Source organism: Hemitrygon akajei, chromosome 30, assembly GCF_048418815.1.
Source record: "Hemitrygon akajei chromosome 30, sHemAka1.3, whole genome shotgun sequence".
Lineage (NCBI taxonomy): Eukaryota > Metazoa > Chordata > Chondrichthyes > Myliobatiformes > Dasyatidae > Hemitrygon > Hemitrygon akajei.
In genome coordinates this window covers 7441594-7460481 of record NC_133153.1, presented here as the reverse complement: position 1 = coordinate 7460481, position 18888 = coordinate 7441594, and the positions used below count along the sequence as shown (strand labels likewise).

Here is an 18888-nt window from a genome sequence, read left to right as displayed (position 1 = left end):
TCTTGAATACTGAATCATTTAATCTGGTACTTCCTTTTTGGAATTAAGGAACTACATCATTTTTGAATTAAATATATATTTTACTTACCTATTTAAAGCTTCAGATGAAGGTGGCTATATTTTGCTTTCTTTGACATGCATTTAATGAACAACACTATTTTGAATACCTTCATTATATTCATGCAATACAAGGCCTGAGCAAATCAGTACTCAGTTGAGTTTTTGTATCTTGTGAAAAGATTTTATTTGCATTAAAATGAAGTCTCATAATATTGTTCTTGTTTTCTTGTTATTTGACTTGACAGGATAAAATTATATTGAAATCAATTGTAATCTTTATTCTGAGATTGCTTCCAATATATTGAAGCATGCAAAATTCAAAATAGCCTAGCATTTCCCAAATTATGCACTCTTTAGATTATGCACCAACAGAAAAATTGGAGTAAAGACAGATCTGAAATTGATAACAGGAGGCCTCCTCTGGAGCACTTCTGAGTGAGAGGAATATGCTTTGAATGGGGATTGAGAACAGAGCCTTACTGCATTCACCTAAGCTCAGACTATTGTTGCTCAGCTGCAACTTCAAGAAAGACGTACAGTGGATTCGGTAAATTGGAACACATTGGGATCAGTATATTTTGACCATTTAAGCAGCTGCCCCAATTAGACGAACTTTCATGCAAATAGTTAAAATTGTGTAAAAAGACAAGCTACATATAACTGAGTAATATTTTTTTAAAATGAAATACAGAACAAATTAGAACACTGCCAATGCCACTACAGCACTATAAAATTGTGTATTAGTTCCTAATAGTTGTCAATGGAGTAATTAATCCAATGTATGCTGCCATATATGGTGTGTCCAGGGAGGGGCAACACCTCTGGTGAAGGGGTTTGTCATGTCCCCTCTGGGGCAACTCACTCACCTTTGGTTCCCACCATTCAGCTCTCCCTCATGGCTCCAAGTAGCTGTTTGCTTGCAATAGCAGCCACACCCCAGTACTCTGCTTTGACGCGTGAGCTAAACAAGGTGAGGGTAGCCAGCCGGCCTCATACCCTGGTGAAATAGGGACATGCCTGTCCTAGCTTGTAAAGTCAGCTCCAGCAGACTGGGCGAGTAAGATCAACAGTGAGACCCAATGGCCAAAAGGGTGGTTCTACAATGTTCAGTGGAGAGTGAAGGGCATGATAAGGCACAGAACTAGTTATGACCATTCACTGCAACCAAGGAAGGACCCAGTGTGTGATGACTACTCGTACCCAGCTTTCTGAGGTCTAGAGAGTGGAACAGTCCCAGTGCAACAACTTTTCCCACTTTAAAAACTCACCCACAAAGGTTTCACTCTCATTATTGGATACAACGAACAAACAACATATTGCTGTGTTCTTTTGACTGTAAATGAACAAAAGCCACCCCGTGCAGATAAAGGCAATGTTTTCAACAATTGCATCCTCCTAAACCTTCAATTTCATTGTGACATTCAAGATGACTGTCAATATTTTTAAATTCTTCATAACTTGAAGTAGTGAAGTCATTTCACTCCCGGCTGTTTCTGGGATCTCCAAGCCTGAATGCTTGAAACCACAGTGAACATAACAGTTCTGAATTGTCTTACTGCTTATTTCTGGCTAACTGTCAGTGACAAAAACCACTGACTTTTGAACAGAAGCAGAGACAACTGACTAAAAACTGTTTGCTTGAGCACAGTGTAGCGTCTCGTGCACGCGGATGATGCTAGTTAGAAATTGTTCAGTAACAGACTCCTGTCTTAATTAAGCAGCATATTGTCCCAAATAAACAAAGGAAATCATGGCTATATTTTTGATTAGCTTTTGTTCTTTAAAAGTTGTCCAAAATAAGTGGCTGTCCCAATTGTTAAAAGTGAAAATATCCCGATCTTATCTGATTTTTTGAGTGGCCTCTGGTTAGGCATGATGACAAATGTAGCATCTGTTCAGTGTACCAAAAAGTCGACAAAATCCAATTTCCAGCTAAAAGAACCCTTAATTGTGGTCAAGATACATATTGTTTTCTGTTACCTCTCCCACCAAATATATATTGCTTCTGCTATTTGGTCTTCAATATAAATGAATGTATTTTGTTATGCAATCTAAGTTAAAAAACATAAAGAATATATTGCTTTATCTTTTCCTCAACAAGTGCTATCTCTAATGACACATTGATTGTTAATAAATATATTAAATAAAATGGTACATTGTTGATTTAAACCTGTTTTTCGCCAAAAGATTCATCATACTTATACCATGACTTCCAATTTTGAATGACCAATCACTTCCCAGTAACCAAAATTCAGCTTCAAGAATAGCAGACATTCCTTTATTATTCAGTTTAGATAGGTACAAATAAGATACATCCAAATGTTGTTCCATGCAGACTTGTAGTTACTCTCAATAATTAAGTGACTTTCAAGACTGATGGCCCCCCAAAAAATTGTTAGACACAGCAAATTAAGCTTGATTTCTACACCAACTGCGTATTAATTTACCAAAATTTCAACATTTCTTCTGAGCAAATAATTCATTTGTTTCAGTACTAAGATGCAGTCAAGTGAAGAAAATTTGATACCAAAACAAATTTGTCACTCTCCTGACTTTTTACTGCACCATTTAAGTACACCTGTAATTGTGCTATCTCCATATAGTAATCAAGTATGAAGAGAGAGGAGCAGCTACAATCGTTGATTTGAATCAGTTAGATCCTAGTCATCAACACTGGCCAAGTCTTTTGTAGTTGAAATCTTTGATTCTATCAATTACAATACCTAATGAATTACAGAGGATCTAAAAAACTGAACAGTCCATGGCAGTGTTTAGACTCCACACAAGCCTTCTCCAAAGCCATTCCAAACTTAGTAGCGCTTGCTTTTGCTTCTTTCCCTCTCACATACTTAAATACATTACTCACATAGATATGCTCAGATACCCTCCCCTGACAAATGTTACGGCAAATGTTGGAGACACAAATGTCAACTACTGGAATCTACAACAAAATATCAGCACCTGTGGAAGCTACTGAATGTTTTGGGTTCAAACGCAAGATGGATTAATTTAACAATGGACTCACTATAGTTTACAGCAGCTTCAGGTATTATTGTTTTCTGGAGAGAACTGAATATAGAAATATTAAGATGACTTAATAAAAAATCATAAATCAATAAAAAGCAAAAGCTGCAAACACAAAATACCTGTTCTTCAAAAGTCTAATATTAAAATGCATTAACTTTTTAAATCTTTTTATATACCGACAGAACAGTTTTAACAGCCTCGATATTCAGTAATGAATATAGTTTAAATATTCTGCATTGTTTGTCGGACTGAATAGACTTGTAAGATTGTTTTCTCTATGCAAGAAAAAATTCATTTGATAAAAAAATGAAACTCATTTATCTTTGTGTATGCCCATAGGATATTTCAGCCTGAGCGTTTTAGAGAAAATATTGTGCAAAAACCTGAATGGTTCAAACAATATTATCTTTCATAACAGTAATTAATGTGTAATCAACAGTAAGATTATGGGCCCATGTTTCATCTTGAAAGTCCAAGGCACTCAGAAATCTACTTTACAACAAAATTGTGTAAGAATTTACTGTAAAACTACACAATTTTCTGGAAAGCTTAATTTTGATCATTTTAAAAGTTTATTTTCATTTCTTTAACAATGCTTGTCAAACAATTTCAAAAGATAAAATACATCTTGAACAATAAAAAGATTAAAGCCTTAAAATCAAGTCTTGACAGAATACTTTGAAACATTCACTTTAATGATCGAATCTAATGTTGACTATACCTTACAAAAACAACTCAGCTGATTATATAGAAAAGAAAAAAAATCACTAAGACTGAATAACAATCTCCTTAATGAGGCATTTAAAATCAACACAAATAGTTCAACTGCTGTAGAGAATTCTGTATCACTCCCTGGTAACCATCACCTAGTTAGAAAGAACACACTTAAAATAATTTCCACTGCGTATCTGTTAAAATTTCGACAAGACTTGCAAGAGAATATCTCTGGGTTTCAAACTTCTCCCCACCCCCCACACCTTCCTTCCAAGTACTATTGAATAAACAGTGCGGAGGCGAGGGTAGAGCCTCACTCAAGCCTACAAACGTCAGCAGCTCCAAATGAGCTGACCAGGCCAGGACTTTACAGTCACTTTTTACCCGGCCGGGAAGGCGCTGAAAATAGGATTCCAATTTTTAAAATAAATGACAAGTGACATAAAGAGGAGCTTACCGAAGCTTCAGTGGAAGGTGCTAGCCGCCTCGTACAATCGGGATAGACGTTTATCCGGCGCTTTCTGTGAGGAACTCGCCCCTTGTTTACAGCCGTCCCGCATCGACGGCCCGCCGAGACTCGCGCGAGCCTTACTCAATCCACCGCACGGCACTCCCCCGGCTTTGCGACAGGCATCGTCTTACGACACCGGCTTTGTTTGCTGGCGCCCAGCATCGCCTCTCTCAGAAGAGAGTGACGTTCATTCCAACCCTCGCCCCACTTCGTCTATTAATGAAATTAAAGTCAACCAAACGTTCGCTGAGAATCGCCGGAAGCAGGGAGGAGGAGGGGGTGTCGATGTTACAGCACATACGTGGTTGAGCAGCAAACCAACTCCTCCTTCCCCCTCCTCCTCTCACACCTCCAATGTTATGTCAAGAAATGTAACATCCACTCAGAAAACACCCCGAGAAACCGCAGTCAACTTGTGAATCGGTTCCGAGGTGAAGTCGGTTACCAGAATTGCAATGCTCCCGTGAAACTGTTTAGAACTGAAGAATAAAATTGTGCATCCGCGTAGGAACAGTCAGGTCCATGACCTCCCGCCCAGGGGGCTCATAGTCCCAAATTATATGTTTACTTTCAACGTATAGAAACAGTGAGGGCTACGACCTTCCTGTTGTGTTGTCATATGTTTAAACAATAAAACATTCGTCCCTCCCAGTTACCAGGAAAGGTTCCCCACAGTTAATCCCATAGGAAGTTATGTGAAGATGTTCTCCTCTGGCAGCCAGAGGCAAAGCCCCTACCTCCTCCTCTGTTACCCTCCCACCTCCCCCGTCACCCCCAGGCTCTGCCCGGGCCGGGTCGGGCCGGGCCACAGCTCCTTTGCGGCAGCAGCTGACTACATCCGGGGACAGGCCGAGCGTGGGGGTGGGGCTGGGGCTGGGCGTTGGAGCTCGCTCGGATCGGTGGAGACGCGTAAAATGGCCGCTGCTGCCAGCACCGTCGAGGCACGGTGCATCACAGATTTGCGTGTGGTAGATCTCAAGTCAGAACTCAAGCGGCGGAATCTAGACATAAGTGGGGTCAAAACCGTGCTCATTGCGAGACTGAAGCAGGTGCGAGAAACCGACATGAAATGAAAGAGGAGGGAGGGTGTCATGAGGCCGCGGTTGATCGTCACCGCCGCCTTTAGTGGGCCTCCCTCCACAGTAACTGTTGTAAGCGGGTTTAATGTTTCATCGGCTCAACGCGAATAGATCACAGTGAATTAGGTTTCCTCTTATCGATGAAAAGATTTCAAACCTTATTTTTGTGCCAGAAGGTCGTATGTTTTCTCTTTACTTGTGAAGCTGAACGATCCAAGGAATGTCGGTTTAAAACATATATTTTTGTCGTCTTCGTTAAAGGTTTTATATTATCGATTACGATCAGTTTCCTTTAACAAATAGACAGGGATTTGATTCTGTTAGTTTTTTTTAAATCAAAAGGTTTTCTGACTTCAGATTTTCAAGATTAAATTGTGTGGGATTAAAATGAATAATTCAAGTTTGTAATGAAACCTATTTGCATTTTCCTTTCTAACTTGTATTTGTGTATGTTTTTTTTGAAAGCAACCAGTGTGAGAATTATTGATACATACTGGAAATCTGAAATAAAAAGAGTTCTGTAAGTTCCCAGCAGGTCAAGCAGCATCTGTAGACAAAACTGTTCATGTTTCATGTTGTAGTCTGTTTAACAGGTGAATGTTTCAAAGATGAATGGTCTTTGACACGAAATGTTAACTATTTTTGTGCTACAGATGCTGCCTGGCTGAGATTTCTGATAAAAATAAGGATCCTTGTTTGTAGTGATGCAGACAATGAGTCTGGTGTACATTTATGACTACAGTATTTAATATTAACTTGCGGTTATTCAAAGTTTTTGAAATTTAAAGTAGTTGAAAAAGAGGATAGGTATTAAAATATAGATCACTGAATTTGGAAATTTACAATTTTTTTGTTTATCTTGGAAGTATGCTGATTATCAAAATTATCTTGCTTTCTATCTTTAGAATTTCTGTGATTACTAATGTATTGGTGCCTGATCTAGGTTTTGAAAAAACCTTGTTTTATTTTACCAAAACAGGCAATAGAAGAGGAGGGAGGAGATCCTGATAACATTCAGCTTTATGAAACACCTTCAAAGAAAACATCTAAAAGCAAAGGTTATCCCCATATTGCTATTTATCGTAATCATTTACAAAAGGAAAACTGATACATTTCATAACATAACTGAAGTTTTGTATTTTATCAACAATGATCTTGATCATTGTCTCTTTACGTTGGGTTATCATTGTCATAGGTTTATTATTTATTATCCCTGAATACATTCAAGGAGAAATTTAAATGCTTTATCTTTGAAGAATTTTGATCAGTATGTTTACAAAGTTGTAAAATAGTATGTTTCAGCATTTTGACTCCAGTGGCAGAGAAGACTTGATATTTTGTTAGTGAAGGGTATTAATTGTTGAAGGAAGCTCACTGTCTGACACCAGCAAGCCGCATCATCTGCACATGGGATTGTGCTTTTGCATGATTTCAGGAAAACTTTATATCCTGGTATTTGCACATCCTGCGTTGAACAATTTTGCCAGGGCATTGGCAGTTCTGTCCTTGGGAGTTACATTTTCAAAGTTTGAAGTCATATATGTCACCATTTATAACCTTGAGATTTGCATAATCAAAATATCCATGATACATTTTGGAATCAATGAAAGATTGCACCCAACAGGACAGACAACAAACTGCAAAAGACAAACTCTGCAAATACAAAAGAAGAAAGAAAAATAAATAATAAATAAGCAATGAGTATCAGATGAAGAGTCCTTGAAAATTAGTCTATAAGTTGTGGGAAGAGTTCAATGCTGGGGTGAGTGAAGTTATCCCCATTGGTTTAGGAGCCTAATGGTTGAGGGGTAATAACAGTTCCAGAACATGGTGGTGTGGGTTCTGAGGCTCCTGTATCAGCTTCTTGATGGCAGCAGCGAGAAGACGGCATGACCGGGGTGGTGAGGATCCTTGACAGAAGCTGCTTTCCCGGAATAGTGCTCCGTGTAGATAAATGGATAAATACATGAGATGTGCTCAGTGGTAGGGAGGGATTTACCTGTGATGGACTGAACTATGTCACCTAGGGTTTTCAATTCAACGGCATTGGTGTTCCCATCACTAGGCAGTGATGCAACCAATCAGGATACTCTCCACCACACGTCTATAGAATTTTCTTAAAGTTTTAGGTGTCATGCCAAATCTTGCAAACTTCTAAGAAAGTAGAGGCGCTGTTGTGCTTTCTTCATAATAGCACTTGTGTGCTGGGACCAAGACAGATCCTCTGAAATGACAAAAATGAGGAACTGAGCTGACCTTCTCCACCTCTGATCTTCTGATAAGGACTGGCTCATTGACCTTTTTGATGTCATTGGGTTTGTGTCCAGTTTCTTGAGGTCACAACGAATTAGTTTAGTTGAAAACTATCTTCCAGGGGAATATGAAAATCAAGATCAACCATCTTTTTGGTGCACTTACTGGATATATTTTTGTGGTGAGATATGCAATATTGTCTACTGCTTGAAATTATGTGGTAGCGACACAAAAGTAGTACAGTGAAATAAAATCAGTTGTTAAAAATAGGATAGAAAACATGAAAGTAACTTTACATTTATTTCTTTGCATTGTTTTAAGATAATAGTTTTACAGTAGAGAATGAATAGAAAAACAATTACAAAAGTTTGGGCTCATCCCTCAGTAGGACGAGAAAAAGACAACTTTGGGTGTAATACTGTATATGAATTACTTGAGTTTTGATGTGTAACCAGTGCTGCATGTTTGAAAATAACTCCATAAGATATTGGCACAGAATTAGGTCATTTAACCTATTGAGCCTGCTCAGTCATTCAAACATGGCTGATACATTTTCCCTCCAAACTCCATTTCTGTAACCTTTGATGCCCTTACTAATCAAGAACATTTCGACCTCCTCTTTGAATGCATCCTATGACTTGGTCTCTGCATCTGTCCGGCAATGAATTTCACAGATTCACCACCCTCTAACTAAAGAAATTGCTTTTCAGCTCTTCTAAAGGGACGTTCTTCCATTCTGAGGCTGTGCCCTTTTGTCCTTGAATCTTCCACTATTGGAAACCATTCTCTCCAAGTACACTTTTATCTAGGCTTTTCAATATTTGGTAGGTTTTAATGAGACCCGTCCCCTTTCATTCTTCTGAACTCAAATGAATGCAGGCCCAGAGCCATCAAATGCTCTTCATATATTAACCCTTTCATTCTCAGGATTGTTCTAGTAAACCACTGGACCTTCTCCAATGTCAGCTCATTTCTTAAATACAGGGCTGTCTATTATACCCCAAATAATGGTCTGACCAATGCCTTGTAAAACCTCAACATTACATCCTTGCTCTATATAGTCCTCTCAAAATAAATGCTAATGGTGCATTTGCCTTCCTTACTATTGACTCAACCTGCGAGTTAACCTTTAGGGAATTCTGGACTAGGACTCCAAATTCTGAATTAGGTCCCTGTTTAGAAAATAGTGTCTACCTTTATTCCTTTTAACAAAGAGCATGATGACCATACATTTCCTACAATGTATTCCATCTGCTACTTCCTTGTCCCTTCTCCTAATCTGAAAAGAATAGATTGCTTTGGATATGTATTTTCTGATTTGGTTAACCAATTGGATTTCCTCACCATGATGTTGAAAATTGTTGTAGGTTGAGATTGACCCGAAAGTGAATAGACACATTGTCATGTGAATATCAGAATGGGACTTAAATTTTCTGAAGTTTAGAAGTGTCCATGTTTCATTCTACTACTTTGTGAAATTGTGGGAGCACTTAAGACTTTTGAGATTATTTGTAGTATCCTCAGATTTGTTGGTTATCCAACTTCAATAGTGCACATGTGAGGAGCATAAGACAATATTACAGGAATAGCCCTTTCACCCCACAATGTCTATGCCAATCATGATGCTAAATTAAAATAGATCTGCCTGTACATGATTCAGGTCCCTCCATTCCCTGTATTATCATGTGTCTTATGTAAAAACCTCAAGTCTCACAATCAGATTTGCTTCCCCCACAACCCTGGCATAAGTTCCAGGCACTTATGATTGTGATTTAAAACAAAATGGCTGACTTACCCTACCTATATATCTCCTAATTTTATATACTTTTATCAGGTCTCACCTGCCCCCTCCCCCACTTCTGCCCCAGAGAGAACAACTCAAGTTTGTCCAATGTCTTTATAGCTCATACCCTCTAATCCATGCAGCATCCTGGTGAACAACATCTGAATTGATTTGAAGTGACTTTACTTCTTACATCCTTCACACATGAGTAAAGATTTTTATGTTACATCTCCGTTTAAATGTGCAATCTTTGTAATTTATAATAAACAGGATTGTCAATGTAATATAGACTTCTGTAAAGTTTTCAAGTGTTTCAGCTGACAAACCAAATCTCCTCAAACTCAGTCATGAAGTATCGTATAGATGCTGTCTTGCCAACTTTATAGCTGCATCAATATGTTGCGACCAGGTTAGGTCCTCAGAGATACAGACACCTAGAAACTTGTATTTGCTCACTCTTTTCACTTCTGATCCCTCTGTTCCCTTGTCTTGCCCTTTTGGAAGTCCACAAGCAGCTCTTTGGTCTAATGTTGAGTGCAAGGTTGTTACTGTGGCATCACTCAGCTAGCTGATATAGCTGTACATGGCAAATAAACATCAGGTAATATTCTGTTAACTTGCCAGATAATGACCATCTCCAACCATGTGTCACTGATGTTCAGTGGTATTACTGGTGGAGAGTCACCCAGTAATTGCTATATTCTGAGGTTGCCATGAACTGGAAAATCGACTGCATCAATCGTATAATTACTATGACTTCAAGTGCTATCAAATGCTAGTTATCTTGCAGTGAGCTCCTCACCTGATGGCATTCTTTCTGTCATGTTCAGAGACCAAGTCCCTACGCTGTCAGCAGACACAATATGCAACTGTATTAACACTTGACAACATCAAGGACAAAGCAATATGTTTGATCAGCTCCCTATTCACCACCATAAACATGATATTCCCAATAACACCACCATATTGTGTACCATTTGCAAAATGCACTACTGTTACTAATCTAGGTTATTCCCACAGTTCCTCACAAAACTGAAAATCCTCGATGATCGCTACAAGGAAATGTCAATACATGCAGTTCCTCTCCAAGTTATGCATCATGTTATATAATGCTGTTACTTGGTCTTAACCCTGGTCCTGCTTACCCAGCAGCATTTTGACCTTGCTAGCAAAGCCAGCATCCTGGAAAATTGATAAAAAATTATGGTGGATCATATCTTGGTTTTGCTCATCTGCCTCCTCCACCCCCCACCCCCATAATCGTCAATTCCTCTACAGACCAAAAATTCTGTGTGTTTTTGTCTTGAATGTGTTTAGTTTCACTTAAATGTTTCTATGATAGGAGACTGCCATTGATTCTTCCTTGTCTTGTTTTAAATTGGCAATGCCTTCTTTTAAAACTGCTCCTTAGTTCTAGATTTCTCCAAAAAGAAAATTGCTGTTACATTGTTAAGTCCCCTTGGACTGTTATATTTCAATAAAATTATCTTATTATTCCAATACTTCAGTGACTTTAGGTCTAACTAAATCTTTCCTATTGAGATGATCCTTCCATTCAGGCATCAATACTGGTGAGCATTCTCTGAACTGCCTTCAAATAACTTATGTGCCTTGTCAGTAAAAGATCAAACAATGGCACAATATTCCAAAATGGGACATCAGCAATGCCTTTAAAGGTGCAGAAAGACCTTTATTGCAATATATATTGGTAATAAAAGGCAACATTCCATTTAACTACCAAATTACTGTGTCTGCATACTACCTTAGAGTTTATTGTACAAGGACACCCAAATCCCTTTTTTTCTTTTTATCTGTATCTGCTTAAGCAAATCTCTGTTTTTCTTCTCCTGTGCCCAAAATGGATCTCCATTTACTTTCCTAAATTATACACAACTTGCCTTTTTTTTTGGTTAATGCACTTGATCCTTGTGTAGAGCTGACAAGTTGCTTTCCAACAAAATCTAACTGCAGTCTCTTATAAGACCATAAGACATGGGTGTAAAATTAGGCCACTTGGCCTGTCATGTCTGCTCCACCATTCCGTCATAGATAAATTGATTATCCCTCTCAACCCCATTCTCCTGCCTTTTCCCAGTAACTTTGGACATCTTGACTAATCAACCTCTGCTTTAAATGTACTCAATGACTTGGCCTCCACAACAGTCCGTGGTAATGAATTCCACAGATTCGCCACCCTCTGCTTAAATAAATATTTTCTCATCTCTATTCTAAATGGATGTTCCTCTATTCTGAGGTTGTACCCTTTGCTCCGAGTGTCTTCCACTATAGGAAACATTTTTCCACATCTACTCTAACTAGGCTTTTCAATATTTGATAGGTTTCAATGAGACCCCCCCCCCCCCCCAAATACTTCTGAACTCCAGCAAGTACAGGCCCAGAACCATCTAATGATCCTCATATTAACCCTTTCATTCCCAAAATACTCATGCACCTCCTCTGGACCCTCTCCAATGACAGCACATCTTTTCTTAGATTAGGGGCCCAAAATTGTTTACAGTGCTCCAAGTATGATCTGACCAATGCCTTATAAAGCTTCAGCATCACATTCTTGCTTATAAATTCTAACTCACTTATAATGAATGTTATAACATCCCATTTGCCTTCCTCACTACTGCTTCAACTTGCAAGATAACCTTTAGGAAATCCTGCACAAGGACTCCGGAGTCCCTTTGCACTTCTAATCTTTGAATTTTCTCTCTGTTCTGAAAATCATCTACACCTTTATTCCTTAACTGAGATAATACTTACAATAGAGATTCGGCTGCCCAGTTGGTGCTGGAAATTGGTGTGCACGATCAAATGACTGCTCTGCTGTTGAACCTATTAACTTTGTAAGTGGCCATACGAGTTGCTGCTTATTCACAAAATAGTTATGATTTTCAAACTTTAAAGATGTTCTCTCTTCCACATCAAATCCAGAAATTAACAAGTTATCAAATTGGATGTTATCAGTCGAGTGGTCAGATTTGCTTTGTTAATCCTGAACATTGGCAAAATATTTTAGTGCTGTAAAGTCCAACAGCATATAAAAAGCTTTTCAGTCCATTTAGTCGTATACTGGTCATCAAGTATTTATCAAAACTAATCCCATTTTCCAGTAATTGGTCCAGTTTGCAAAACTGCCCTTTATGATGTCAAATGGGTAATCTGACGTTATTATGACTGATGTATGAAATAATTATTTTTCTTAGTAAATTGCTTCGAATAACTTGTATGGATAATGATCAGAGTTGTGACTGATAAATGATTTGAATTCTCTACTTGGAAAGGATGCTGATTATTAATTCAGAAAATTTTGACTTAGCTTGGCAATGGTGAATTTTACAAACTTGATTTTTTCTGTTATTCCAGAGTTGGTCAGCTTTATTTTGAGTACCTTCCGGGGCTTTTCCCTATAATTGAGAAAACATGATAGAATGTGAACTTGCACTGTTTTTGATTAAATCAAAGAATCGGGCTGTTAATTTAAATTTCTTAACCAAACTGTCTAATAGAAACAATAATAGTGAATTCTTGTTAGGGAGTTGTAAGAAAAAAATAGTATCAGTGAAAATAATCTTCCACTAATCTGCCACTCGATCAACATAAATGTATACTAATGTAAAAGCAGTTGAATGAAGTTTTTAAATTGTGATACTTTAGTCAGAAACTGAGAATATTTACTTCAGATGGACTTGCATTAGTTTGATTGCACTGTTTTATTTTTAAGGGAAGAAACAGGATACTGATGAAGCTGGTGGTGATGTCAGCACAGAAGAAGATGGCAATAGCAAGGTTCGTAAGAAGTTCACCTTTTTTATGTGATTAAAATCTGAACCATGAAACCAGATATTTTTGATATTTATTCATGATTGAACTCCAGATACTATTTAATATAGATATAAGTTGTTGGGCCCTGTCTGGCATTTAAATTGAGCCTAGTTCTGAGTTCTTTTTTGTATTCATTGTATTTTGATATTCTTAACATTCAAAAGAATCTGTCAGTGTCATCTATAAATATTTTCAGTAACTGAACATACACAGCTCTGTGGTGTTTGAAGAAATGTTTTCCTCTTCTCAACCTCTTTCCTCCTCTTCTCCTGAGGCAGTACCCCTAGATCTAGACAGCAACTAGAGGAAACTGTCACACTGCATCCATCATGTCACTAACTTTTAGTATTTAGTATATCTCAATGAGATAACCTCGTTTCTCTAAATGCAAGCTCATTTTAGCCAATTTTCCAGAATCTAGACCTGTCTCGTCCTTAGAAGCAATGAGTAAATCTATGCTTCACTGACTCAGAGACAATTGTAACCTCTTAACTACACAGTCCAGAACAGCACTAGAAAAACTCTATAAAATCTCTGCAATATTTTGTACTCCACTCCCTCCAGTAAAGACATCATAGCTTGACATCCTATAAAAACGCAAAATGCTGGCAGAACTCAGCAGGCCAGACAGCATCTATGGGAGGAGGTAGTGACAACGTTTTGGGCCGAAACCCTTCATCAGGAGTGAAGTAACATGGGATGGTCGGGGGGGGGGGGGTGGGGGATAAGACTATTCCTCCTCCCACCCTGTCTCCTGCAAAAATGCTATCCCTTTCTCTCAATTCCTCCACCTCTGCCGCATCTGCTCTCAGGATGAGGCCTTTCATTCTAGGACAAAGGAGATGTCTTCCTTTTTTAAAGAAAGGGGCTTCCCTTCGTCCACTATCAACTCTGCTCCATCGCATCTCCTGTATTTCACGCACCTCTGTCCTCACCCCATCCCCCTGTCAGCCCACCAGGGATAGAGTCCCCCTGGTCCTCACCTATCACCCTACCAGCCTACAGATCCAACGTATAATCCTCTGTAACTTCCACCACCTCCTATGGGATCCCACCACCAGCCACATCTTCCCCTCCCCCCCACTCTTGGCTTTCTGCAGGGATCACTCCCTACGTGACTCCCTTGTCCATTCATTCCCTCCCCACCGACCTCCCTCCAGGCACTTATACCTGCAAATGGAAGAAGTGCTACACCTGCTCCCACACTTCTTCCCTCAACACCATCCTAGGTCCCAGACAGTCCTTTCAGGTGAGGCACCGAGTCAACTGGGGTGATGTACTGTATCTGGTGCTCCCGATGTGGCCATTTATATATTGGGGAGACCCGCCGCAGATTGGGAGACCGTTTCGCCAAACACCAGCGCTCAGTCCTCCAGCAGTGGCGGGATCTCCTTGTGGCCACACACTTCAATTCCACAGACCACTCTCACTCCGATATGTCTGTCCATGGCCTCCTCTACCGTCAAGATGAGGCCACACGCAGGTTGATGGAGCAATACCTTATCTCCCGCATAGATAGCCTCCTACCCGCCGGCATGAACATTCAACTCACAGACCTCCGTTGATACCCCTGCCCCCCTCCACCCCATCCCTATCTATAATTTTAGTCTGGTTCTCTTTCTCTCTCTTTTCCCCCCTCACTATAATCTCCCCCCAGCCCTACTTTTCTTTCTCTTTTATTTCCCATAATTCTCCACCTTCCCCCTAGCCCATTTCCCTCCAGCCTATCACTTCCCAGCTCTCTACTTCATCCCTCCCCCCACTTCTTATCCCCCCTCAACCATCCCATGTTACTTCACCCCTGATGAAGGGTTTTGGCCCGAAACGTTGTCACTACCTCCTCCCATAGATGCTGTCTGGCCTGCTGAGTTCTGCCAGCATTTTGTGTTTTTATTTATTTCCAGCATCTGCAGATTCACTGGTGATAGCTTGACATCCTGTTTGTTTCCTCTATCTTAACGTTTATTTTGTGTTTGATGCATTTGCTCACCAGATGTCTCTGTATTGCAGTGTTTGCTGTTGCTTTTCCAGTATTTTCAAATGTATTCTCTTAAGTTGTCAAACCATTTCATGTCAGCCATACATTTATTCTTGGTGTTAATTCTATCATGTATGCCATTACAGTTAAAATCATTTTACTTTATCCAACAGATGTTTATATATGGTTTCTTGTGCAGGTTACCTAAGAACAAAACTGCAATTTTGCTAGACTCTTCGTAATCCTTTGGTTGTAAATCGAAATATCTACATTTAAGTATTGTTTATTGCAAATGTTTTTAAGGTATTGGTCAGCATTGTACTAGGAAGAACATGTTTTCCTGAGTTTTGTTTTCACTTAATATACTTAACGGGATATGTAGCAATGATGACTGTAGAGGTGGTCATTTGACAAACAATTCTAGTTGACGAGAAAACGGGAAAAGTTGACTTGCCCACATTCCATCTTATTTTTATTTAATTGTGGCTAATTATGAAGTTAATGATCTAATAAGTTTAGAACTGTATGATGAAATTGTTTAGATTTTGTATGCTAGCTTGCTGTAAACTGAAATGAAGTTTTTTTGATTAGTATTGATTGGGATACCGTTAGAATAAAAGGGAGGTATTACTGAATTACGTTCATGATCAATCAGCATAACCAGAGACACCACACACCCCGGCCACTCCCTGTCTGACCCGCTGCCGTCCAGCAAAAGGTTCAGGACACTAAAAGCCAGAACAAATAGACTGAGGAACAGCTTCTACCCCAGAGCTGTGGCCTCCATCACACCACTCCCACAGAACAATGACTGAAACTGTGAGCACACACAAGGACTCAAATACCTGCACTAACGGTACTTTGTGCATTACTGTGATATTCTGGTGCTGCTGCAACTTATTTTCTGCTACTTATCTATTTAATACTGTTTTTCTATTACTGTCTTGTTTTTATCTACCGCTTTGTTTGATTGCCTGAGAGGAAGCCAAACAGAGTTTCATTGTACCTATGTATAATGACAATAAAGATCATTCAGTGAGAACCATCTTGATGAGTATGTTCTGAGTTGGACTAAGTTGACAGAGTGACAGTGGAGAAATCTGATTACAATATCATAATATTTGCTTTATATGTGGGAAAGGGCAATAAGCAGTCTAGAGCAGGACTTAGAGGAGGGCCAACTACAATGGGATGAGAGAGTAACAAGTGCAGAGAGACAGAGGGGTGTAAAATGAGGGTAGAAGCAAAAAGTAGTAAGGTGAAAAGTAAACGTGGCAGGCAGGCAAATCCAGGGCAAAAAGCAAAAAGAGCCACTTTTCAACATAATTGTATAAGGGCTAAGAGTGTTATAAAAACAAGCCTGAAGGCTTTGTGTGTCAATGCGAGGAGCATTCGTAACAAGGTGGATGAATTGAATGTGCAGATAGTTATTAATGAATATGATATAGTTGGGATCACAGAGATATGGCTCCAGGGTGACCAAGGATGGGAGCTCAACATCCAGGGATATTCAATATTCAGGAGGGATAGACAGGAAAGAAAAGGAGATGGGGTAGCATTGCTGGTTAGAGAGGAGATTAAAGCAATAGAAAGGAAGGACATTAGCCTGGAGGATGTGGAATCGATATGGGGAGAGCTGCATAACACTAAGGGGCAGAAAATGCTGGTGGGAGTTATGTACAGGCCACCTAACAGTAGTAGTGAGGTTGGGGATGGCATTAAACAGGAAATTAGAAATGCATGCAGTAAAGGAACAGTAGTTATAATGGGTGACTTCAATCTACATATAGATTGGGTGAACCAAATTGGTAAGGGTGCTGAGGAAGAAGATTTCTTGGAATGTATGCGGGATGGTTTTCTGAACCAACACGTCGAGGAACCAACGAGAGAGCAGGCCATTCTAGATTGGGTATTGAGCAATGAGGAAGGGTTAGTTAGCAATCTTGTCGTGCGAGGCCCCTTGGGTAAGAGTGACCATAATATGGTGGAATTCTTCATTAAGATGGAGAGTGACATAGTTAATTCAGAAACAAAGGTTCTGAACTTAAAGAAGGGTAACTTTGAAGGTATGAGCCGTGAATTAGCTAAGATAGACTGGCAAATGGTACTTAAAGGGTTGACGGTGGATATGCAATGGCAAGCATTTAAAGATCACATGGATGAACTACAACAATTGTTCATCCCAGTTTGGCAAAAGAATAAACCAGGGAAGGTAGTGCACCTGTGGCTGACAAGGGAAATTAGGGATAGTGTCAAGTCCAAAGAAGAAACATATAAATTAGCAAAAAAAAAGCAGCACACCTGAGGACTGGGAGAAATTCAGAGACCAGCAGAGGAGGACAAAGGGCTTAATTAGGAAAGGGAAAAAAGATTATGAGAGAAAGCTGGCAGGGAACATAAAAACTGACTGTAAAAGCTTTTATAGATACGTGAAAAGAAAAAGATTGGTCAAGACAAATGTAGGTCCTTTACAGTCAGAAACAGGTGAATTGATCATAGGGAACAAAGACATGGCAGACCAATTGAATAACTACTTTGGTTCTGTCTTCACTAAGGAGGACATAAATAATCTTCCGGAAATAGTAAGGGACTGAGGGTCTAGTGAGATGGAGGAACTGAGGGAAATACATGTTAGTAGGGAAGTGGTGTTAGGTAAATTGAAGGGATTAAAGGCAGATAAATCTCCAGGGCCAGATGGTCTGCATCCCAGAGTGCTTAAGGAAGTAGCCCAAGAAATAGTGGATGCATTAGTGATAACTTTTCAAAACTCCTTAGATTCTGGATTAGTTCCTGAGGATTGGAGGGTGGCTAATGTAACCCCACTTTTTAAAAAAAGGAGGGAGAGAGAAACAGGGGAATTATATCGGTGGTGGGGAAAATGCTAGAGTCGGTTATCAAAGATGTGATAACAGCACATTTGGAAAGAGGTGAAATCATCGGACAAAGTCAGCATGGATTTGTGAAAAGAAAATCATGTCTGACGAATCTTATAGAATTTTTTGAAGATGTAACTAGTAGAGTGGATGGGGAGAGCCAGTGGATGTGGTATATTTAGATTTTCAAAAGGCTTTTGACAAGGTCCCACACAGGAGATTAGTGTGCAAACTTAAAGCACACGGTATTGGGGGTATGGTATTGATGTGGATAGAGAATTGGTTGGCAGACAGGAAGCAAAGAGTGGGAGTAAACGGGACCTTTTCAGAATGGCAGGCAGTGACTAGTGGGGTACCGCAAGGCTCAGTGCTGGGACCCCAGTTGTTTACAATATATATTAATGATTTAGACAAGGGAATTAAATGCAGCATCTCCAAATTTGCGGATGACACGAAGCTGGGTGGCGGTGTTAGCTGTGAGGAGGATGCAGGGTGACTTGGATAGGTTAGGTGAGTGGGCAAATTCATGGCAGATGCAATTTAATGTGGATAAATGTGAGGTTATCCACTTTGGTTGCAAGAACAGGAAAATAGATTATTATCTGAACGGTAGCCGATTAGGAAAAGGGGAGATGCAATGAGACCTGGGTGTCATTGTACACCAGTCATTGAAGGTGGGCATGCAGGTACAGCAGGCGGTGAAAAAGGCAAATGGTATGTTGGCATTCATAGCAAAAGGATTTGAGTACAGGAGCAGGGAGGTTCTACTGCAGTTGTAC

At 39.5% G+C, this 18888-nt stretch overlaps 2 protein-coding genes across 5 annotated transcripts in view; one reads left to right on the top strand and one right to left on the bottom strand.

Moving 5' to 3' along the window:
- Nucleotides 1-4554, bottom strand: part of rnf111 (ring finger protein 111) — a 144613-nt gene extending 140059 nt beyond the window's left edge. For 2 of the 3 annotated variants that reach the window (XM_073032929.1, XM_073032931.1), the window contains exon 1: nt 4259-4552. The gene's annotated coding sequence lies outside the window, so the exon portion shown is untranslated. Of the gene's footprint in view, nt 1-4258 lie in introns of all 3 variants that reach the window. The other variant, XM_073032930.1, reaches the window with a different exon arrangement.
- Nucleotides 4555-5175: 621 nt separating this feature from the next.
- sltm (SAFB-like, transcription modulator) overlaps nt 5176-18888 on the top strand; it is a 72470-nt gene continuing 58757 nt past the window's right edge. For both annotated transcript variants that reach the window (XM_073032924.1, XM_073032923.1), the window contains exons 1-3: nt 5176-5361; nt 6371-6449; nt 13158-13222. In XM_073032924.1, the coding sequence (XP_072889025.1) occupies nt 5227-5361; nt 6371-6449; nt 13158-13222 (279 nt within the window). In that variant the 5' untranslated portion in view covers nt 5176-5226. The remainder of the gene's footprint in view (nt 5362-6370; nt 6450-13157; nt 13223-18888) is intronic.